Source organism: Cryptomeria japonica, chromosome 1 (genome assembly GCF_030272615.1).
Source record: "Cryptomeria japonica chromosome 1, Sugi_1.0, whole genome shotgun sequence".
NCBI classification, from domain to species: domain Eukaryota; kingdom Viridiplantae; phylum Streptophyta; class Pinopsida; order Cupressales; family Cupressaceae; genus Cryptomeria; species Cryptomeria japonica.
In genome coordinates this window covers 707,410,213-707,429,567 of record NC_081405.1, presented here as the reverse complement: position 1 = coordinate 707,429,567, position 19,355 = coordinate 707,410,213, and the positions used below count along the sequence as shown (strand labels likewise).

Sequence of the window (19,355 nt, the reverse complement as noted above, 5' to 3'; positions counted from 1 at the left end):
CCCACTTCCTTGCATTCCTCCTTTTGATGAGCCTCTAGATATGCTTAGCACATTAAATCATATCTAGTGTTTCTCTTTCCATGCATCTTGCTCCATAATGTATCCAACATTAGAGCTTCCCTAGCATTCTCAAACCTACCATGGTTGATGTGAACATACATCATCAATTGCCTAAGTGCAAGCTTGAGCAAGGCTCTATTTGGGAAGCCTAATTTTTCTTCTTCATTTGGAACTATTCTTTCTACACATGTTCTTCTTACAAAGGAATTTTGATCTTCTTTTGTACTTATTACTACTCCTCCTCTAGCATTCAAAGTTCCTTCTACTTTTTTTTCATTGATTTTGAATTGTGAACTTATTGAAAAATGATTTATCAAGATCATTAACCTCCTGCAAAAATCACTTTGATCATAGCTAGCCAAATAATTATGATACAAAACAAACATGGCTTCTAGTAGTTCTTCTTGAGGGAATTGATTTATAATCTTTGAGGGAACAAATCTCCTAATACTCCTTAAAGTAGTACTCACAGACTTAAGAATGCCATTAAAATTTTCCCTTAAAAAATTCACTTCTCTCAATTTGGTAGAGCACCCAATAATGGCCATGGTGCAATGGTGCATTGGTATCTCGGATCCATGTACAAACCCACTTGCATTAAACTATAAAAAATTACCAGGATTGTCCATGTCTGATATCAAGTACTAGCAACTAAATTTTGGACATAAATATCTACTTTGATAGATATAAATTATTAAGAATTAGGAATGTCATTTTATGTAGTCTATTATATTTTGAAATACACATAGTTCTTGGTCTTTTTTCACAAGCATGCTCATTTTGTCTAGCCATGGGTGGAATGCTAGATAAAGTTAACAATTTCTCTACATCACTTAATCCATTCAATTTAAGTGTAGAGTGAAAAATTGCATACCCATTTGCAATTTCACCTACACTTTTGTAGCCACTTTAGTATCCATTTCCCCAGCATCTAAGTAGACTCATTTTAGCCCCTGCATCAGCCTTTTCCCTCTCGGGATGATCATGAACCTTTCCAAAAGCTACCTTCATGTGTTAGTTTTGCGTTAATTATGTGTTTCTCTTGTCACCCATAATTTTTTAGCATGATTTGTTTGGACACTAGTGTGCTAACAGACGTCTGTGCATTGTGCTAGAATTCCATGACATCTTAACGCTCAGATGTCAATTCGGAGCATTTTGCCACTTGACACTTGTTTAGGTCAATGGAAATAGCTTGAAATATTTTGAAATTGGTCAATAGCCTCTTCTTTCCCTCCTATTCACACTTTCAAATCCATTTTTTCATTACATGCAATCTCTCTTGGTTTTGTCTAGCACTCTAGCATTCTTTTGGCTTACACAATACACTCTCTCTCACATCTAGCTTGCACAACTTGCTACAACAATCTATGAAACTCTCTTGGCTTTTTCAAGCCTGTTTGGTGATACCTCTCTCGTTTCTTCGAGCATCTTGGAATTTATATTATTCTTTTTCTATTAAATCATTTATCTATCTATTTTCCTTTGATCTATCTATTTGTTTGGTTGTTGTGGAGGTGGAAACACCAAAATAGGGACTTGACTGAGGCAAGTCTCCAAATAGACCCAAACATTTTTCCTCTTCTATGTGTGTCTAGGTTTATTGGAAGCATTCAAACACATGAGGGTTTTCTTATGTGTATATTTATTTTATTTTCATTTATATTTGTTATCTAGTATTTTCTATTACGTTTTTAACTTTTGGGTTTTACAGACTGGTCAAAGTACAAAGTTAGGTTTTCATGATTTTCCGAACATTTTTTGTTTTGATTAGTATGAGACTATAGCGTGTTGCACAAATGTTAGTATGTTACATTGACGCCCTTGGCCGAGATGCTCATATTTGGACCAAAGACCTCCTATTGTCTACACTTTCTAATTTTGTATTTAGAAACTTAATTTTCCTTACCTATATTTATATATCTTCACTAATTTGACTAGTTGGAGATATTTGAATGTATGTTGAGAAATTGGCTCTCAAAGGAATATAGTTTTCCTTTTGTAGGGTCACATTTCCTCCATTACATTCTGGTGAACCTGACGTGAACATTACTTTTGCATTATTTTCAAAGAATTATTTATCATTCCTTCAAGTAGTTATTATACTAAAAAAAAGGGCAATTTAAAGAATTCACCTTCTCAAAACAAATTCGGGCATTGTCCTGAACCCTTTCCATGCCATCAATTTATAAATAATGCTTTGGCCTTCAAACGAATTGTTTATACATCATTTCTTAAATTTAGCTTATTACTTTTAAAATGCATTTGTTATCTTCTTTTATTAATTTAGTTTCTAGTTTTATTCAAAGTACCGACAATGTTCCTTTACATGCATCTTATTCAACAACTCCATGTTACTCCTACTAAGATCACTTTCGGATCTTCTTCAATCTTCTCCCCTCGATCATGGTATGCTTCAAGAGGCTATACAAAAGATCCTTGTGCCATATGCTACTAAAGTAGGTGATATGAATTCTTTGATAGATTGTATGTGCTTTAATACTTTACACATTACATTTTATCAACATGAACTTCCTCATGAAATGCAAAATAAAGTTGATCCACTGATGATTATAGTCTATATCAATAACACTTTAGACATTACATTCTATCAACATGAACTTCCTCCTCATGAAGTGCAAAATAAAGTTGATCCACTGATGATTATAGTATATATCAATAACATTGGTTTTAGACGTACTCTCTTGGATATTGGTTTGACATTAAATGTTTGTAGTATTGATATATTACCTAAGATTAACATAGATTCTTGTTCACTTGTAGCTTCATCTTTATTCATTCATGGGTTCGATAATACTGACTGCCAAGCTCTAGGTACAATTATACTACCTTTGAGGCTTAGACTAGCTATCATTCCCACCCTAGTGTATGTTATGCCAAGACCTTAATCATATAACCTTCTTCTAGGAAGACCACGAATTCACGTTATGGGAATGCAGTCCCATCTACCCCACATCAATCTATTAAATTTGTTTATAATAATCAAATGGTTACAATCAAGGTTGACCTTGATGTTGTGCACTTGTGTGAAATAGCCACAACTAGTCAGCCTTTGATTCCTCGTACTCTTAAAAAAATTATTCCTTCCATATCTCTTGACAATTTATCATCATCCTTTGAACTTCTTTCAAGGATGATTTTTCTAGTTCTATTCCTCCCAAGAATAATTCTTCTTCTTCAAATGCTTCTTTTTCTCAATTGAATGCATTTCTTGGTGATGATTGGGGTTCCTTAGACTTTACAGACTCCTTCATTGGAGAATATGAAGTCGACCCTATCCATCTTAACATTCCAAAAGTATCATTTGAACTAACTATCAAAGATGATTACTCTTTTGTATCATGGGATAATGTGAGCACCATTGGCTATACCATTAATGGCGATGCTCCATCTTTTGAGGAGTTGCAATCACATTATGGTCCAGGATTTAATATTCTTTCTAAGCATGGATATAAAGGAAATGGCCTTGGGTGCATGGGGCAAGAAGTTAAGGTCCCTTTGGAACCGAATCCACATTCTTTTATGTTAGGTTTTAGGTTACAAGCCTTCTCCTCTATCTTCATCCCCTTCTCCATTGTTTGATGCCTCTATGTCTTCTTCTTCTTCTTACGAGCATCGAAAATTTTCTCCTCAAGAGAAAAGGTTGCTTCCTAATACTCATCCTTTATTTGAGCAAGAGCATATATTGTTGAGGCTTCTCAAATCCCTCTCGATTACCCTTCATCCTAACATAAGAAGTTTCCCAAGTCTAATAAAACAAAAAATTATTTATGTGCATATTGTTAAGTGCTTGGCTATTTCACTAATGAATGTAAGGCCTTAAAGGATAAGATACATCAACTTCATGAATTGGGTATCACCAATGTTCCTTCTATTGATACACCTTCATCTTCTTCTTCTTCGAATGATAAGTGATATTGAGCTTCACGTCTATCCTATTCATTCTACTTGCTAAGAATTTTCTCATGGGGTTCTCACACCTCTGTTGTTCTATTGCGTTGCTCCTCACTATGTGCCATTCACAACTTTCTTGCTCATTGCTATTCATGGTGGTACACATACTTTTTTATGGTAGCAACACAATAGTTTCAAGATAGTTGGACATCATCTCCTTTATGCTTGGGGCAAGAGACAACTTGCTTTAGAGGTGTACATCCCTCTTGAGGATCCACTCTCTTCTTTCTCCTTCTCTTCCTTAAGATATCAACATAGTAAATATGCTAATATCTTAAGGGGGACATACATATTCCACTCACTTCTACATACTTATATATAACATGTCTATTTTTTGCCTATTGTGGCACTTGTCTCTTTTTCACCCACAGAGGTGCATGCCTACTTTTGCCTGTCATGGCGGTTGTCTATTTGTCACTTGTTGAGGTGAGTGTCTATTTTTTCTTATTGTGGATATTATCAAAATTGATCTCGTCTGTACCTACTTTACACTATAGCATCAAGGTTGGTCCTACCTTATGTCTGTAGTGGCTTTCCTCCATGAAATCACGGTTGGTCCTAACTAGTGTCTATTTATCTCTATTAGTAGTGGCCCTCTTCCATAGAAAATTTGGTTCTATTGAGTGTCTTATTCAGTAGTGGATTTCCTTCATAGCAAGGTCGGTGCTACTAATTTGTGATCACCTATCATAGCATAAATTTCTAGTCTGTGATCTATCTTTTTAATCATTATCACCTAGCATTACACAACTTGTTAGACTGTGATATGTTTTTTAATCATTATCATCTCCATGACTCCTAGCGATAGATAAATCTAGTGCCAAAGTCATGTAGTTTCTTTGATATTGGTTGTTTCTCTGTCTTTTGGTTGCATTCTTCCTTGAAGCAATCAATTATTACATTCGTCTCTTCTTTTTAGAATTCCTCTATGTGGTTTTTCTTGTATTTTGGGGACAACATGCATAGTACTAAGACAATCTTTTACATCAAGGTCTCTTTCACTTTGTTGACTCAAAAGTTGTAGTTTATTTTTATTTTAATTATTTTCCCTTTTATACGTGTTATCCATGCTCTTGTCTATATCCACAAATTTATCGTGTTCTAACCCTATGGCTTTGTGTTGTCTATGTTCTAACTTTGTTGTATTGCACATATTTTCCTGTCTAATGCATTTATTTTGTAGGTCTTCAACTTGGAGGCATGCAACCTTGTCTTGAAGATTTGTTTGCTTCCTCTACGATATCCTTTTCTCATCATGATGTTATTTATTCTAAGTGGATTTCCTTTAGCATGCATATTCATGTTGATTCATAAGCCTACTAAAGTGGGGACAAAATGTAGAGTCAAAAATAGCATACCCCTTTGCAATTTCACCTACAATTTTGTAGCCACTTTAGTGTTCATTTCCCTAGCATCTAATTAGGCTCATTTCAACGCTTGCATCAACCTTTTTAATCTTAGGATGCTCTAGAAACCTTCTCAATAGCTACCTTCTTGCATCACTTTTGCATTTACCATATTTTTCTCTTGCCACCCATCATTTTTTAGTGTGATTTGTCTAGACACTAGTGCATCGTGGCATCCATGTGTCATGCTTGTGTCCCATGCCATCTTAACGTTCAAATGCCAATTTTGAGCATTTTTCGACTCGTCACCTGGCCAGGTCAATGGAAATGGCTCAAAATCTTTTGAAATAGCTCGATAGCCTCTTCTTTCCCTCCTATTCACACATTTAAATTCACTCTTTCACTACATGCAATCTCTCTTGGCTCTTTCTAGTACTCTAGCATTCTTTTGGCTTACACAACACACACTCTCTCTCTCTCTCACGCACATATAGCTTGCACAACTTCTTACAATGCTACAACAATCTATGGAACTCTCTTGCCTTTCTCAAGCCTTTTTGGTAATATCTCTCTCGTGTCTTTGAGCATCTTGGAATTTATCATATCCTTTGTCTATCAAATCATTTATCTATTTTCCTTTGATCTATCTATCCATCTATCTAGTTGTTGTGGAGGTGGTAACACTAAAACAGGGACTTGACTAAGGCAAGTCTCCAAACAACTCCAAACATTTTTCATCTTCTGTGTGTGGAATTTTATTGGAAGCATTCAAATACACGAAGGTTTGCTTATGTGTATATTTATTTTATTTTCATTTATATTTGTTATCTAGTATTTGCTATTATGTTTTCTAACTTTTGGATTTTATAGATTAGTCAAAGTATAGAGTTGGGTTTTTATAATTTTTTTAGTATTGTCTAATTTTAGTTTATACGAGACTACAACTCATCACATAGATGTTTGCTTGCCACGTTGACGTTCTTGTTCAAGACATTCAAATTTGGACTAAAAACTTCTTGTCATCTACACTTCCCATTTATGTACTCATAAACTTTATTTTCCTTGCCTGTAATTAGATATCTTCACAAGTTTGACTAGTTGGAGATATAGGAATGTATGTTCGGAAATTGACTCTCAAAGGAATATAGTTTTCCTCTCCTCCATTACAAAATTTTTGGGAGCTTTATTTATTGAGTTGTGATGTTCGTACATTAGTCCAATCAAGGATTGATATTTTGGAAAAAATCGTTGCATTGGTCCATGCAAGGAGATCCATTTGGTATCATCATCCTTAAGAAGCTCATTTCTTGTGGTTATTCCATCAACAAAAAATTAAAATTATGCAAACTATTTAGGACTTCAAGAAGTATGTTTAGAAGTCGCAAACTAGACTTTCAACTTTCGTTATTAAATTGAACTTGCTCATAATTTTAAATGTTAAATTCATTATGGGGTCATGCAGTGAATGGAAATCATGTATGGTGAAGAAGTAGTTTATGCAAATATTGTTCCTATGACCTTGAGTCATTGGAGCTTCGTCAACCCCTACACACACCAACTTTTTGGCAATTATGAAGTTATCCATATTGCTAATTTCATTCAAAGATTTCTTAACTAGTCCAAATAAATTTTATGATGTGACATTCTCCTTAATTTTAATAACACATAGTAGATGAGGTTGGCAAACATATTTATGTACTGTATACACATGCATACATACCCAAGAAGTATTATCTACCGATGTTATGTTGTAACTTCATCTAAAGAAACTGCAATAAATGTTTACTCTTTTTTTTTTTGTACATCTTATTTTTCCACACCAACAAGACAACTTTCCCATTCCCATCCATGTTTATTGACCAATGTGTTAGAGCAAATTAGGAACACCCATATAAAGGATAATAAACTATTATATTTAGGGTAGTCTATTATAAGACACCCTCCAATCAAAATATGAAAAATATCACTCAACCTAATAGTTTTGGTCTTGTTTGTTTTTATCATGATCTTTCCAGATTGAGCTTCAATTGAACCTCTCATTCAACAAGCTTGACCTTTTATTTGCATATATTCCTAATATTCGATGGCATACTTAACATGAAAACATTCTTCCTTTGTTTTCCATCTAATCACCAATTGTTCATTTTTGTCTATAATGTTCTCCATAAAATTTATCGATGCGCTTTTCTATAGTGTCTAGTTTTAGATGTAACTTCTTATCCCAATTATGTTTCCAACTACAAATATTACACTTACATTTTGCTGGAGGTTCATTTTAATTTGCATTTTATGTAGATTCAATGAATGAGTACTTTGAGATCAAACCAATCTAAAAATTCCTTCTCATATCCCACTCATGCCCTATTTTTTTATTTATTTTTTATTTTTTACCCTTTCATGTACTTACAACAAGATCATTTGCGACATTGTCATCCAAGTCAATTAACTCATTTTGGCTACCCTGGGTATTCCTTAGAACATAATTTGTTACATTAGCATATGAGTCAATTAACTCATTTCAATCTTCCCATGTGAGGTATGTCATTCATTAATATTTGGTGCAACTTTTGATTTTGTAGCTCCTTTTGATGGATTGTCAATATTGCCAAAGTATGACCTTTTTTTTTGTTTTGATGACCTCCCTTCACCACTTTTAGGAGTCTAGTTCATGCTCAACATCTTTCATGAAATAAAAGTTGCAAAAAAATAATTTTTTATTTAAAAAGGAATCATAGAATATAGATCTCTGATTCATTATGTCTTAGATGTCTCGCTACTAAGTAATCTATAACAATGAACTAAAAATGGCAAAGAGATAAATAATCTTATAACACTATAAAATACATTGTTACTTACCTTTAGGTTTTCACTGATTGCCTTATACAAAAAATGCCTATGATCTTAATTGAGAGCTTAGGATTGAACAAAATCTGTAAAAAAAATGGTATATTAAAATTTGACAAATTTTGTGAGATTTTTAAATGGTATATTAAAATTTGACGAATTTTGTGAGATTTTTAAATGCTACATTAAAATTTTGGTGATGATAATAAATTGATACATGTAAACGTTGGGCAAATCAAAGCTCAACAAAACACATACATTTTAATTTTCAAGGCAATTATGGTCCTATGATTAGCATGGACTTATATCTGGATTGGCAAAATGGGCCCTCCTACACAATTAAATTATAATGACATTGGCAAATTGTGTCCTCCAACGTATTGAACAATTAATGTTTTTGGTGAAATGGGTCCTCATACATGAAAATATTTTAATGGTATTAACTAATATGTGGGTGAATTAATACATGCATCCAATATTTTAAGCAAAAATATTATACAACATTGGAACCACCTAGGTGCAATTGGTGAAAATATTAATTAGGTATGAGTGATTAAATAAATTGATGGCAAATTCACATGCATTAGATCGATAATTAATAAAATTTTGGTGATTTGGCCACCTCGTTGTGAGGAAAAAAATCACCAATTTCAACATGTTCGATATGAACTATTTGCCAATTAGTGGAGAATTGCCACTAAAAAAATCCCTTCTTAGGTGACTCATATTTTCTATAATCAAAATGTGATTATTATTGAACACTTTAGCCAAAGTGGTGTTATAGTTGTATGCATTATTGATACACCCTACTCTGAAGAGGGAAGTCGTCAATAGCTAGAGGGCATTTAGAGTTTGTATGAATAATCGCATGTGATAGTGATTATAAATACACTTGATTCTCAAATTTGATTATGATATTATTGCAAAATGTCATTATCTACCACCCTCATTTAAAGGTTGGGTCACTTCTAATAAAAAGATGAATTGATTACTGTCTAGTTTGTGGTTGGAAGTAAAATGCTTAAATAATACTCTCTCTCTCTCTACAATTATTATAGAGACCATGTTACTTGTGCTTGGAAATATGAATAAGACATTGGGTCTTACTATATTGGATTTAATTGAAAGTTAAACCTTTGTATGAAGAATTCTCACTTATTTACACTTACAGGACAAGAGTCTTAATGTTATATTGTATTACATTCTTCTCATCCTCAATCTTGAAAAGTATGATTCTATAAGTGATTAAATGTATAACATCTTTTTGTTCAAATTAAGAATCTTCATGATTTAATCTTTTTTAAAGATCTATATCTTTTGATGAAAATAATTAGATTATTTATTTAAAGTATTAATTGTGCTCATTAATTTTAAGATAGAAGCTTGTTAAAGATTCTCTTTAAAAAAAAAAAATACATGACATAATCAATTATAATCTTATGCAAGTATAAACCCTTATTTGTAAATTTTAGATTTTAAAAGAATGTCTCCAATCCCCACTCATTTTTAAAAAAAAATTACTACCAAATATCATCTCTCTATAATTTTTTAATTTTTTATTAATTATTTTTAATTTAACTATAAAATTATCAATTTAATTAAAAAATTACTCCCCTTTGAAAAAAATAATAATAAACTTACCATTCATGAACAGGGCCTAAATCATTTCCTAATTTAAATGGCCTTATATTTAGGCCGATCAGCTTGAAGAATACGATTTAATACGCAGTCTCACCTCAATACTGTCACAGTAATTTGTAACTATCCAACTAATTCTTTGAAAAGAAAGATATTTGTGGTCTCTCGCCATCCTGCAGGTAAGCAAATTAATAGCGAATTCCCAATGGACTCTCCTGATATATTAGCTCTAGGGCTCAGCATGGGCAAACGTCCCAAAACCCCAGACCCCACAAAATTTGGGCATCGGTTTTTGAAGCCCAGATACATGAATTTTCACTAGTCCCAAAGTTTAATAAATGGGTATCTTGAATTTATGTGCATTTTCTGTCATCTACTTTTGTTTTTATTTTTTCAAGCAGTTTTCCAAAAAGTCTCCTTGCCAGTCCTGCATAAAATAAAATCCAACCCGAAATGACTGATAGTTTTAACCTATAGTTTATTGTAATCTATTGACCAGATGGTTTATTGACCCTAGTTTTGCTAAAGTGCTCCCCAGGCAGATTAATCTACTGAAAAGTAGGCCTCCGCTTGAACTCATGGATATGAAAACCATAAAGCAGGATGCTCAAATGGGTTGTTCAATTACTGATACATTCTTTGTCATCTTATTGAATGTGTTGATGGCCTTCTAATGGGCATTAGCTCCTTCACATTGGGCTAGATGGGATGGGCTTTTCTTTTGCCATATAATTTAACCTTGGCCAAATTTGAGTATATGGGCGAGATTCTTCTTCTACAGTACTACCTCCTTCGCATTCGGCCAGACAGGCTGACTTTTCTTCCCCTTACCATTACCTCTTCTGTATTAGGCTAGATGGGTTGAGATTTTCCTCCACTAAGTATTACCTCTTCTAGGATTGGCCTATATGGGTTGAGTTTTCCTTGTGAAAATAATTATCTTCTCTGCATTTGGCTAGATGACTTTTTGTCAGCCAAATTTGGTAAGACGGGTCATTCAAAACCAGCCTTTCTCTAATTTTACTGGTTAGCTGCCGTGGCCTACAGTCTTTTTTATTGAATACTTTTTTCAAGCAGTTTTCCTTGAAAGGGCCCCAGCAGAGATTTTAGACTTGCAAATGTTAGCAAGATGAATGCGAAAACCTTTTCCAAGTCTTCAAATGCGGTCAGTTTTGTCAGGTAAAATTGATTCTGCCTGACATCTTTAACTGAGATCATTCCATTGCAAATTTGATGGGCAGCAATCGTTTTTAATTATATTTTTATAGGAAGGCGAACCAAATCCCTTAGGCCATTTAGCCATGCAAAACTGAGTGCAAAGGATTCCTTTCTACCAGAAAACCTTCATGATATTTAACAACAAAAATATTCTGCAAAGTTTGGCCACATGGGTTTTTAATGCTTTTATCACTTTCCATAGGCCTTCAGTTGCAAGAACAGCCAACGAACAATAGAGGATGTTGATGGCGTTTACTACTTCTCTAGCAGACGCAACTGCCAGTTCTTTTGTTCGTTGAAAGAAATATGATGAAGTGTAGTATAAGCCAAACAAGTATCTCACAATCATAAAACACTGAAAAAAATAAAGACACAGTCACACAACAGTGGGAGAATTAATGCATTTATTAAAATTTAAGACAAGATTGGAAGTGATAAAGTAAAGTGTTTTCTTTTGTTATTTCTGTTTCTGTTTGCGTGTGGAGAATACCATGATTCTGCTAATGTGGGGTGCAAGGGAAGGCCTGGTATCCTTGCAAGAAAAGCCCCCAAGATTCTAATTTAGCCTTGCAATCCTTCCTTTCTTTTGTTATTTGACATTCCAATTCTTACTCTTCGAACATTCCAAATCTAACCAATGTTGATCCAATTAATATCCTTTAAGTTTGATATATGTGATTTTTTGAGTAAACCCCGATCTACATCACTGGGAACTTGATTTTGTTTTTGTATTTGGGTATTTGATTGTTTATGCATATCTGCCACATTGGGGATATGCATTTATGGTTGGATTTGTTAATTGATTTTTTGTTGTCTATCTTATTTCTGTCACACTGGGGAAGTCAGGTATTTTGTTGGAAAATTTCTTTGACTGTGTTGCCGAAGTTGGTGCAGCACTGGCTTTTTCAAGGATGGGTGATCCTGGTTTCAGGATTGACACCACGGCTAGGCTCGCCCAGTGGAGGATAGAGAATTTGGCCTCTTTTACGTATCGGAAGTCTGATCCATTCAAGATTGGATTATGGAATTGGTAAGCATCTTTGATTTGTTTTCCAATCTAATTTCATCAAGTATATGTTGTACACACATTCACATACATGTTTATATCTACAACAGAATGTATCCAAATGATGTGGGAAACTGCAAAGTTGGGGAAAATGAAATTGGTTTTGTGAGGGTCTTCGCAAGACACCATTGGGGACTCTTTCTTGTGAAGTATTTGCTTTACTTATTGAAAAGCAAGTAAATTGTTGATCAGTAATGGAGAATTGAACTAACATGTGCTTCACATGGGTGTTTGGATTTTTGTTTTGCTTCCGTGTCACCAATTTTTGGAGTCATGATCTTGAAGAATCTGGGTCTGATCTTGTATGTTTTATTAAGAAATGCTGGTTTTGAAAGGTTTGGATGCTTCTGAAGATTTACTTTTTAGCCCATTATATCTTAATTATAAATAAACATCCTCTTCACTGATTTGTACTTGTATAGTTTTGGACATTCATTTGAGGCTTATAATGCTTGCTTCACTGTTTTTACAATCGCTTTGGTTTTTAATAATTGTTTATGTTCTGATGTCAATGTGACGAGGGTTATCCGCATATGTTTGACATGCATCACTGCGTTCATAATTTGTCTATGACTACTTTTATTTCACAAATATACTTCTATCTGATAGTGACCAAAATAAGTTTAACTTTAGCTAAAAGAAAACCAAGGGCATCATTAATCCTGGTCTTTTGTTCTTTTAACTCATAACAGGATAGAAAAGAAAAGCCCAATCCTTTAACTATAGCTGTCAAACCATGTGTTAATAAAGTGATTCATGAGATATCCTCCAACCAAATTCTGATTGATTCTGACTTGATTGAGCATCTAGAATAGGTTTATTTTCTGGTGCAAAGGATTTTGCTTTAAGGGAATGTGGACTTAGACTTTACAAAGTACATATAATTGAAAGTCTTAATGATTAATGGTCCTTTTAGGTGATTGTATCTGCTGATCAAATTTGAGTGACAACCTTCACTTCAAACTGATAATATTTGATGGACAAAATTTCCACCTCCAAATATGAAAAGTTTTTCTTCACATGTTGTTGTTTAAAAAATCAATGATAGCGCTTTTCAGTATTTTTTGAATTAGTAGTTATGGAAGATCTAGTTTATATACGCATTAACCTTAAAGTGCAGAATTATCTCCATGCTTTTATCTGGGTAGAGCATGTGTATTTGCAGTCATTTTATTAGATGCACTATGTATTCCAAAGAGGAAAATGCTTGTCTGTTAGTGCTTTCCATTGCTTGCCACCAAACAAAGAATCAGTAACCAGCCTGTAAGCATTAGAAATGAGAGGAAGGCCCTTTTATTTTTGCTTTTCTGTGATTTCATAATTTTGATTTCTTCGATATAATTATTGCCCCTTGGAGTTTGATGCCAGTTCAATCTCTGGCAGCCACAATAAGGAATGGGGGGATGATTGAATGCCATTAAGATGGTTTGTGGATGTTTGGTGTTTTGTGCCTATTAACAAGCATTCATTCTGCTTTCCACCTATAAGTCCTGGCAACATTGGTATTTTTAATTATGAATAGTGTTGTGTTAGACAGAGACCTGATTGGCAACAATTTTGATTTCTATCTTGTAGGCACATTTCAGTGGAAAAGAATAAATTTCTCTATATACGGCTTTTCCCAGAACCTTCAAGATTGTCAAAGGAGCAGCCTCCAATGGCATCATTCACAATTCAAATTATGAGCTTGGGCGGAAGTCGTCGGACTTTAACATGTCCAGGTATGAGTAAATCTTAAAAAGGCATTTTCTGGTTTGCTCACATATTGTTATTTAAATCTTAGTGTTTTTGGCCAACTGAATGTTCTTAGCAGCTCTAGTTGTTTTTTCCACCGGTATCTATTTCTAACAGAGGAGTTAAAGATGTCCAACTTGGCTAGTAGTTTGCCTTCTCTAATGAGTCAAGATTCAAAACTTAAAGACTTTAGTGCTCTCCTGTCCCTTCCCAATTAAGCAATTGACCCAGTCAGTTAGCTCTGAAGTTGCATTAAATTTTTAATTGAACATATTCGTTCTACTGAATTTTGTTTTAAGGGACTTGAGGAAATTGTGAGAATTTCTGTGTTTGCATTTATTGGATCATATTGCTATTACTAAAACTATGGTTATTTTGCAGTCCGTACATAAAAATGAAAATGCTTCAAAAGGAGTACCATAGGCTTTTTATGCTATCTCTTACAATGAAAAGGTTTCAAATACAGTGCAGATACTGTGAAACCAATAGAGGACATGGCCCTTACAGTTTCAAGGTCTTAACAAGAATCAATAACGTTAATTTTAAGAGGCTGGATAGCTAGAGAGCATATAATTTTTTTAATGCTGAATGTTAACGGGTAACTATTTTTTTTTTATTGAGAGAAGCAGCAAAAGAATACAAATATAAACAGAAGAGAAACAATAGCAGCAGGAAAACAGAGCAGCAAAAACAAACCAATTAGTGGGTAACTATATTTTAATTTGCTAAAGCTGGACAGAACAAAAAATAGTTTGCATTGGTTGATGCTATATAGCATGGTTTTGATATTTACTTTTTATTTATTTTGCAATATAGTCTGCATTTCATAACTTCCTGATGTAAATCATTTGTTCTCTAGACCAATATAAGATGCATTTCTTCAAATCAATATCAATATTGCATTTACAAACATCTGGTCACAAAAATAAGATTGAACTTCGCAAATCTGAGACTAGAAATGATTTTATGTGAGGTAAGATGGAAGCAATCATTATGGGATTGGTAGAGTGTTATGGAGAAGTGGCAAACACCGTGCTTATATGGACAACAGTGCAATGGTTGGTTGCTTCTATTACCCCTTTGAAATTTTGTCTGATTTTTTTCGAGTTAGAATTTTTTTTACGTGCCTTCTCATGGATAAATTAAAGGGATGTCACAATTTTGGATACAGGACTAACAACTTGGATTATGGTCTAGCAGTAGTATGATATTTTAGGCTCTTAAGCGGCTGTCTATACATTGTTGTGTCAACTGGACTCAGGTATACATGAATTGGTAACTTTATGCCTGTGAACGAGAGGTATGGCTTGTTACAAGTCAGTCATATTAAATGTCTTCACGTAAATTCTGTGCATACATAGGTTAAGACATAAGGATAAAGTGCCCATTTCTCATATTTCTGCTTTTAGATAATAACAGAGTAGCCCAGAGTGGTCATTCCAGAGGGGCCTCGTTCAAGTTGACGGTTCAAGTCTTCAACAATGCTTGTTCATTTCTGCAGTTATGCGATCATCAATATCTCTATAGCCAGAATCACCATGTTACTCACGCCTTAAGATTGAGTACAATTTGGAACAGATGGAATTCTTTTGAAAACACCAGCTCCAAGATATTGATCTTTTTTGGTATACCAGGCTCTATGAGTGTGTTGAAGAGCATATATGGGTTGCTAACTTGCTGGACATACACTTCTTCTAGGATATCATTCAATAGAACACTTATCAAATCTGTTTGACTGATATTTCATGATTCATCTAAGCCAAACTTCTTTTGTTACCATTTATTTATTATTTTTGTCATAGCGGCAGACACAAGGCATCCTGCAAATTGAATACCTTGCTCATGCGCAAATCTTATAGTTATTAACCTTGATTTATATTTGTCAATTCTATCTATTATTATATTATGCAAACTCAATTGCAATGTGTAGCCTTCTTTTCTTTGGTAATTCCAGTATTTTCTATGTTGAGCTTCACATTATTGTATTTTACTATCTTGCTTTGGTTTCACCAATTCTTGTTTTCCTGGCGCTTTTCTAAACAATCAGATTTCTTGTTAATCTGTGCCCATTAAAGCAACATTTACCTGTTGTAGAGATGGTTGTAGCTGTTGGTTTTTCAGTTGTTCCTTGCAGTTTCTAGTTTCTTACATAATATTTGATAATCAATTTGTCCCATCTTTGACTTTTGGATTGCTTTCATTTTTCGTTATGCTTTGAGTTACTTTTGTCTTCTGTAGATCATGTTTCAACTAGCCAATTTGATTCTTTCTTCCTAATATCTTCATTAAAGATAAATTTCTACAGATTATCATATAGTATGATACAAAAATTCTTTGCCTGCTTTTGTCTCTAATTTGCATCACAATAGTTGCTTGTCTTCAATCACTTATCCTCTAGTTCTACTCATTTTAGCGAGTTGCAGTGCTGCTATCTTTTACTGGACAATTCTCTTGGGCAATTTTTAAATGTTTTTTGTCATCTAGGTCTTTACTGCACTAATGAAAATTTACCTATAGCACTTGAAGGCAATTACAATTGTCTCTTTGGTGTATTTATCATTGTCATTAATGGAATGACCTACTGGTTACATTGCAAATATGGTTGTGCAAGAACCTTGTGGAATTGCTTATTTTCTTGAAGCCTTTCAAAAAAATTTATACTTCGTGGGCTGAATGAAAGTGTGCATTCAAGTATGGGTGCTTTACAGAAACAAGGCAGGAGTCACATGACACAGCCCCTTTACATTTAATGTAGTCCTTAGGCTCTGTGCTTATTACAGGTGATGAATATATGAATAGGGAATAGGTGGGACAAAATAAATTCAGGTGGCTATAAGTATACAATGACTTCTTGTTGAAGGGGTATATTGTTTTCTACTAGATGTTGTAATAATAAACTGGTCTACAATGCACTTTTTGATAGTTGCGTACAATGAAAGGTTCTAAGAGACGACTAGGATAGATAATTATTAATTAATACTGGTTTTGCCGTGATCAAAGAAAATGAATCATCATGATTCATGAGAACTTTTGTGGGAACGAGTAACTGTTTGAGTCATTATATTGTGGTGAGATTTTTCCCATCACAATCATTTCAATGTGGTTTGTAGATTATCCAAGAAAAGTGATTCTTTTATGGCAAACATTTGGCTTGTGTTTTCTGTGACTCGCCATTTAATATGGTTGGGGACAAGTTGTGTCTAATGCATACGTAATATTACATGAACAAAGAAAAGTTGAAACGAACCCATGTTTCTCATTATTGTTGTTTTTTTAAGGCTATTTCTGGCCCATCCCATTTTAGTCCTTTGGTCATATGTGTCCCTAAGAAATTCATGAGGACCAACTAAGACAGGATAAACCATACCAAGTTATACAGCTTAATGCAATTGTGATTTGCTCACTGCTATGATGACAATCTTTCATCTCCTACACCAAAGTTTTACAAGCATACATTGTAATCATTCCCACACATCATGGTGGTTGCATCATTCTTAATCCTTATGATTGTTCAAAACTGTTATCACATGATATCAGTATCATGACAATAATAATAACAGCTTTTGGAGATGTGCTAGAATGAAACAATAATTACTCAATGTCTTGGCACTGAACAATAAGAGCCATAATCAGGATCCATGCGTGTAGTGAAGATGGACACTACTTTGGGCCCTATACAGAGATACATGTACCATTATGAAATGCAAAGGTTATAAACTTATATAAATATGTTTAACACTGTTGATTTTTTTTGGTTCATGTTTACTTCTTAAATGTCATTCAAAACCTGATGACACTGGAAGTGTCTGAACAATTTTGACCTATTTCAGGTAAATGAAAGGAAACATTGCTAGAGAATACTTTTTCTTGAAAAAGGAAATTAAATCTCCATAGAGTGCGATAGGCTATCTTCTTATTATTTATTTGAATGTTTCTTTAAATCTTAGATAGCTAAACTAATGGAATATAGAGAGCAACTTGAACAAAATTGCTGCATAGCTTATTTGGTTCATCTTTATCATTACTGATCATTATTTGATGTCATTATTTGGTTCAATTATAATTTCTTTACCAATCTGGTGTTGGTTCTCTTATAAATTGTGCCCTTTTCTTTTGTCTTTGGGATAGAAATCACGGACAAGATACTCAAGATTGGCGAGGATTTTGTTTGGCCAGTTGAATTGTCATTCAATGGAAAATTTGTTATTGATGTGGAATTCGTGGATTTGAAAGTTGCATGTCCAAATGTAAGAGCTCAACGTATCATTTGCTTCCTCATCTTCTACATTTTATTTTTTCAACAATAAGAAAAATAAAATATACTTGCATGTAGAAATATTTCCAGAGAGAGATGCCACTTATCACACATAAGCATCCCTTCATTTGAGTTTTTCTCGTCATTTGTATTTTCCTGGTTTTCAGACTATGTTCTCGTCTTTGCATAATGTTGAACTGTTAGATTTTTATATGCAGGGTGGCGAGCCTCGTTCAATTTGGTCTAGTGAAGAAATAATCTGTGGCCGATCAGAACAAAGTGCATTGAAGTCTTTAGGTCGCATGTTAAGTGATGGATTGCATGCAGACGTTACCATAAATGCTTTTGATGGAAGTGTTGGAGCTCATCGTGCTATCCTTGCTGCTAGATCACCTGTTTTTGAAAGCATGTTTGCTCATGACTTGAAGGAGAAGGAATCTTCAATAATTGATATTGAAGACATGTCCATTGATGTATGCAAGGCTGTTTTGAGCTATATTTATGGATGCCTTGGACCTGATGAGTTTCAAGAACACAGGTTGGCTTTGCTTCGAGCAGCAGATAAATATGATATGGGTGATCTAAAGGATGCTTGTGAAGAAAGCCTTGTGGATGACATTAATTGTAGAAATGTACTTGAAAGGCTACAAAATGCTTCCTTGTATCATCTGCCTAAACTTAAGAGGAGTTGCCTGAAGTATCTTGTAGAATTTGGTAAAATATTGGATATTCGTGAAGAATTGCTCTTGTTTCTACAATATGCAGATAGGGGTCTTGTTAGTGAAATTTTTCAGGAGTTACTGAGTGCTTGGAAAGTTTGATGATGCAACTATTATTATCACAGTGGTAATTTATACAGAGATGAAATTGTCTTTGTATTATATTAGTCATCAAGAAGTTCAATTCTTATATTTGATCTCTATGAAAGCTCATGAACACAGATATCAATGTAAATACGAAAGCTCTCTACTCAATGCAACCTAATTAAATCTGATTGTATCTGCTTACAAATTCCACTCTCGAAGGTGTTGTGTTGCCCAAAAGTTGTCTTGTTCTTGGCATTGAGTATGAGGTTCATGGAGATTTTATGAAAAAAAAAATAAATTATTCCAAGCCAGTATTTTCACCTCTTGAATGTGGGACTTAAATGCAGTACCATACAAAATTGACAGTTGACATTAATTTTAAGCCAAAAAAATGGTCTACTCTAGTTTTATGT

General features: G+C 33.9%; 1 protein-coding gene across 7 annotated transcripts; it reads left to right on the top strand.

Moving 5' to 3' along the window:
• Window positions 1–9,950: 9,950 nt before the first annotated feature.
• LOC131046083 (BTB/POZ domain-containing protein At1g55760) lies at window positions 9,951–19,152 on the top strand. 7 transcript variants are annotated; one of them, XM_057979742.2, is made up of 5 exons: window positions 9,951–10,042; window positions 11,976–12,111; window positions 13,723–13,868; window positions 18,010–18,128; window positions 18,355–19,152. In XM_057979742.2, exons 2-5 carry the CDS (start codon window positions 11,993–11,995, stop codon window positions 18,955–18,957), a joined length of 987 nt encoding a protein of 328 aa, XP_057835725.2. In that variant the 5' UTR covers window positions 9,951–10,042; window positions 11,976–11,992; the 3' UTR covers window positions 18,958–19,152. The 7 variants fall into 7 exon arrangements, with proteins under 7 accessions (XP_057835725.2, XP_057835724.2, XP_057835723.2 ...); XM_057979741.2 differs by having other exon boundaries at window positions 9,959–10,042; window positions 13,723–13,874; XM_057979740.2 differs by having other exon boundaries at window positions 10,027–10,042; window positions 11,928–12,111; window positions 13,723–13,874.
• Window positions 19,153–19,355: the final 203 nt, after the last annotated feature.

What these genes read in the sequence shown, in the direction of transcription:
- LOC131046083 (XM_057979736.2), top strand. Translation starts at nt 10,997, where the DNA reads ATGCGAAAACCTTTTCCAAGTCTTCAAATGCGGTCAGTTTTGTCAG. An exon ending in TTTAACATGTCCAGGTATGA is followed by an intron (nt 13,875 to 18,009) that starts GTAAATCTTAAA and finishes TCTTTGGGATAG; the next exon opens with AAATCACGGACAAGATACTC. An exon ending in TGAAAGTTGCATGTCCAAAT is followed by an intron (nt 18,129 to 18,354) that starts GTAAGAGCTCAA and finishes TTTTATATGCAG; the next exon opens with GGTGGCGAGCCTCGTTCAAT.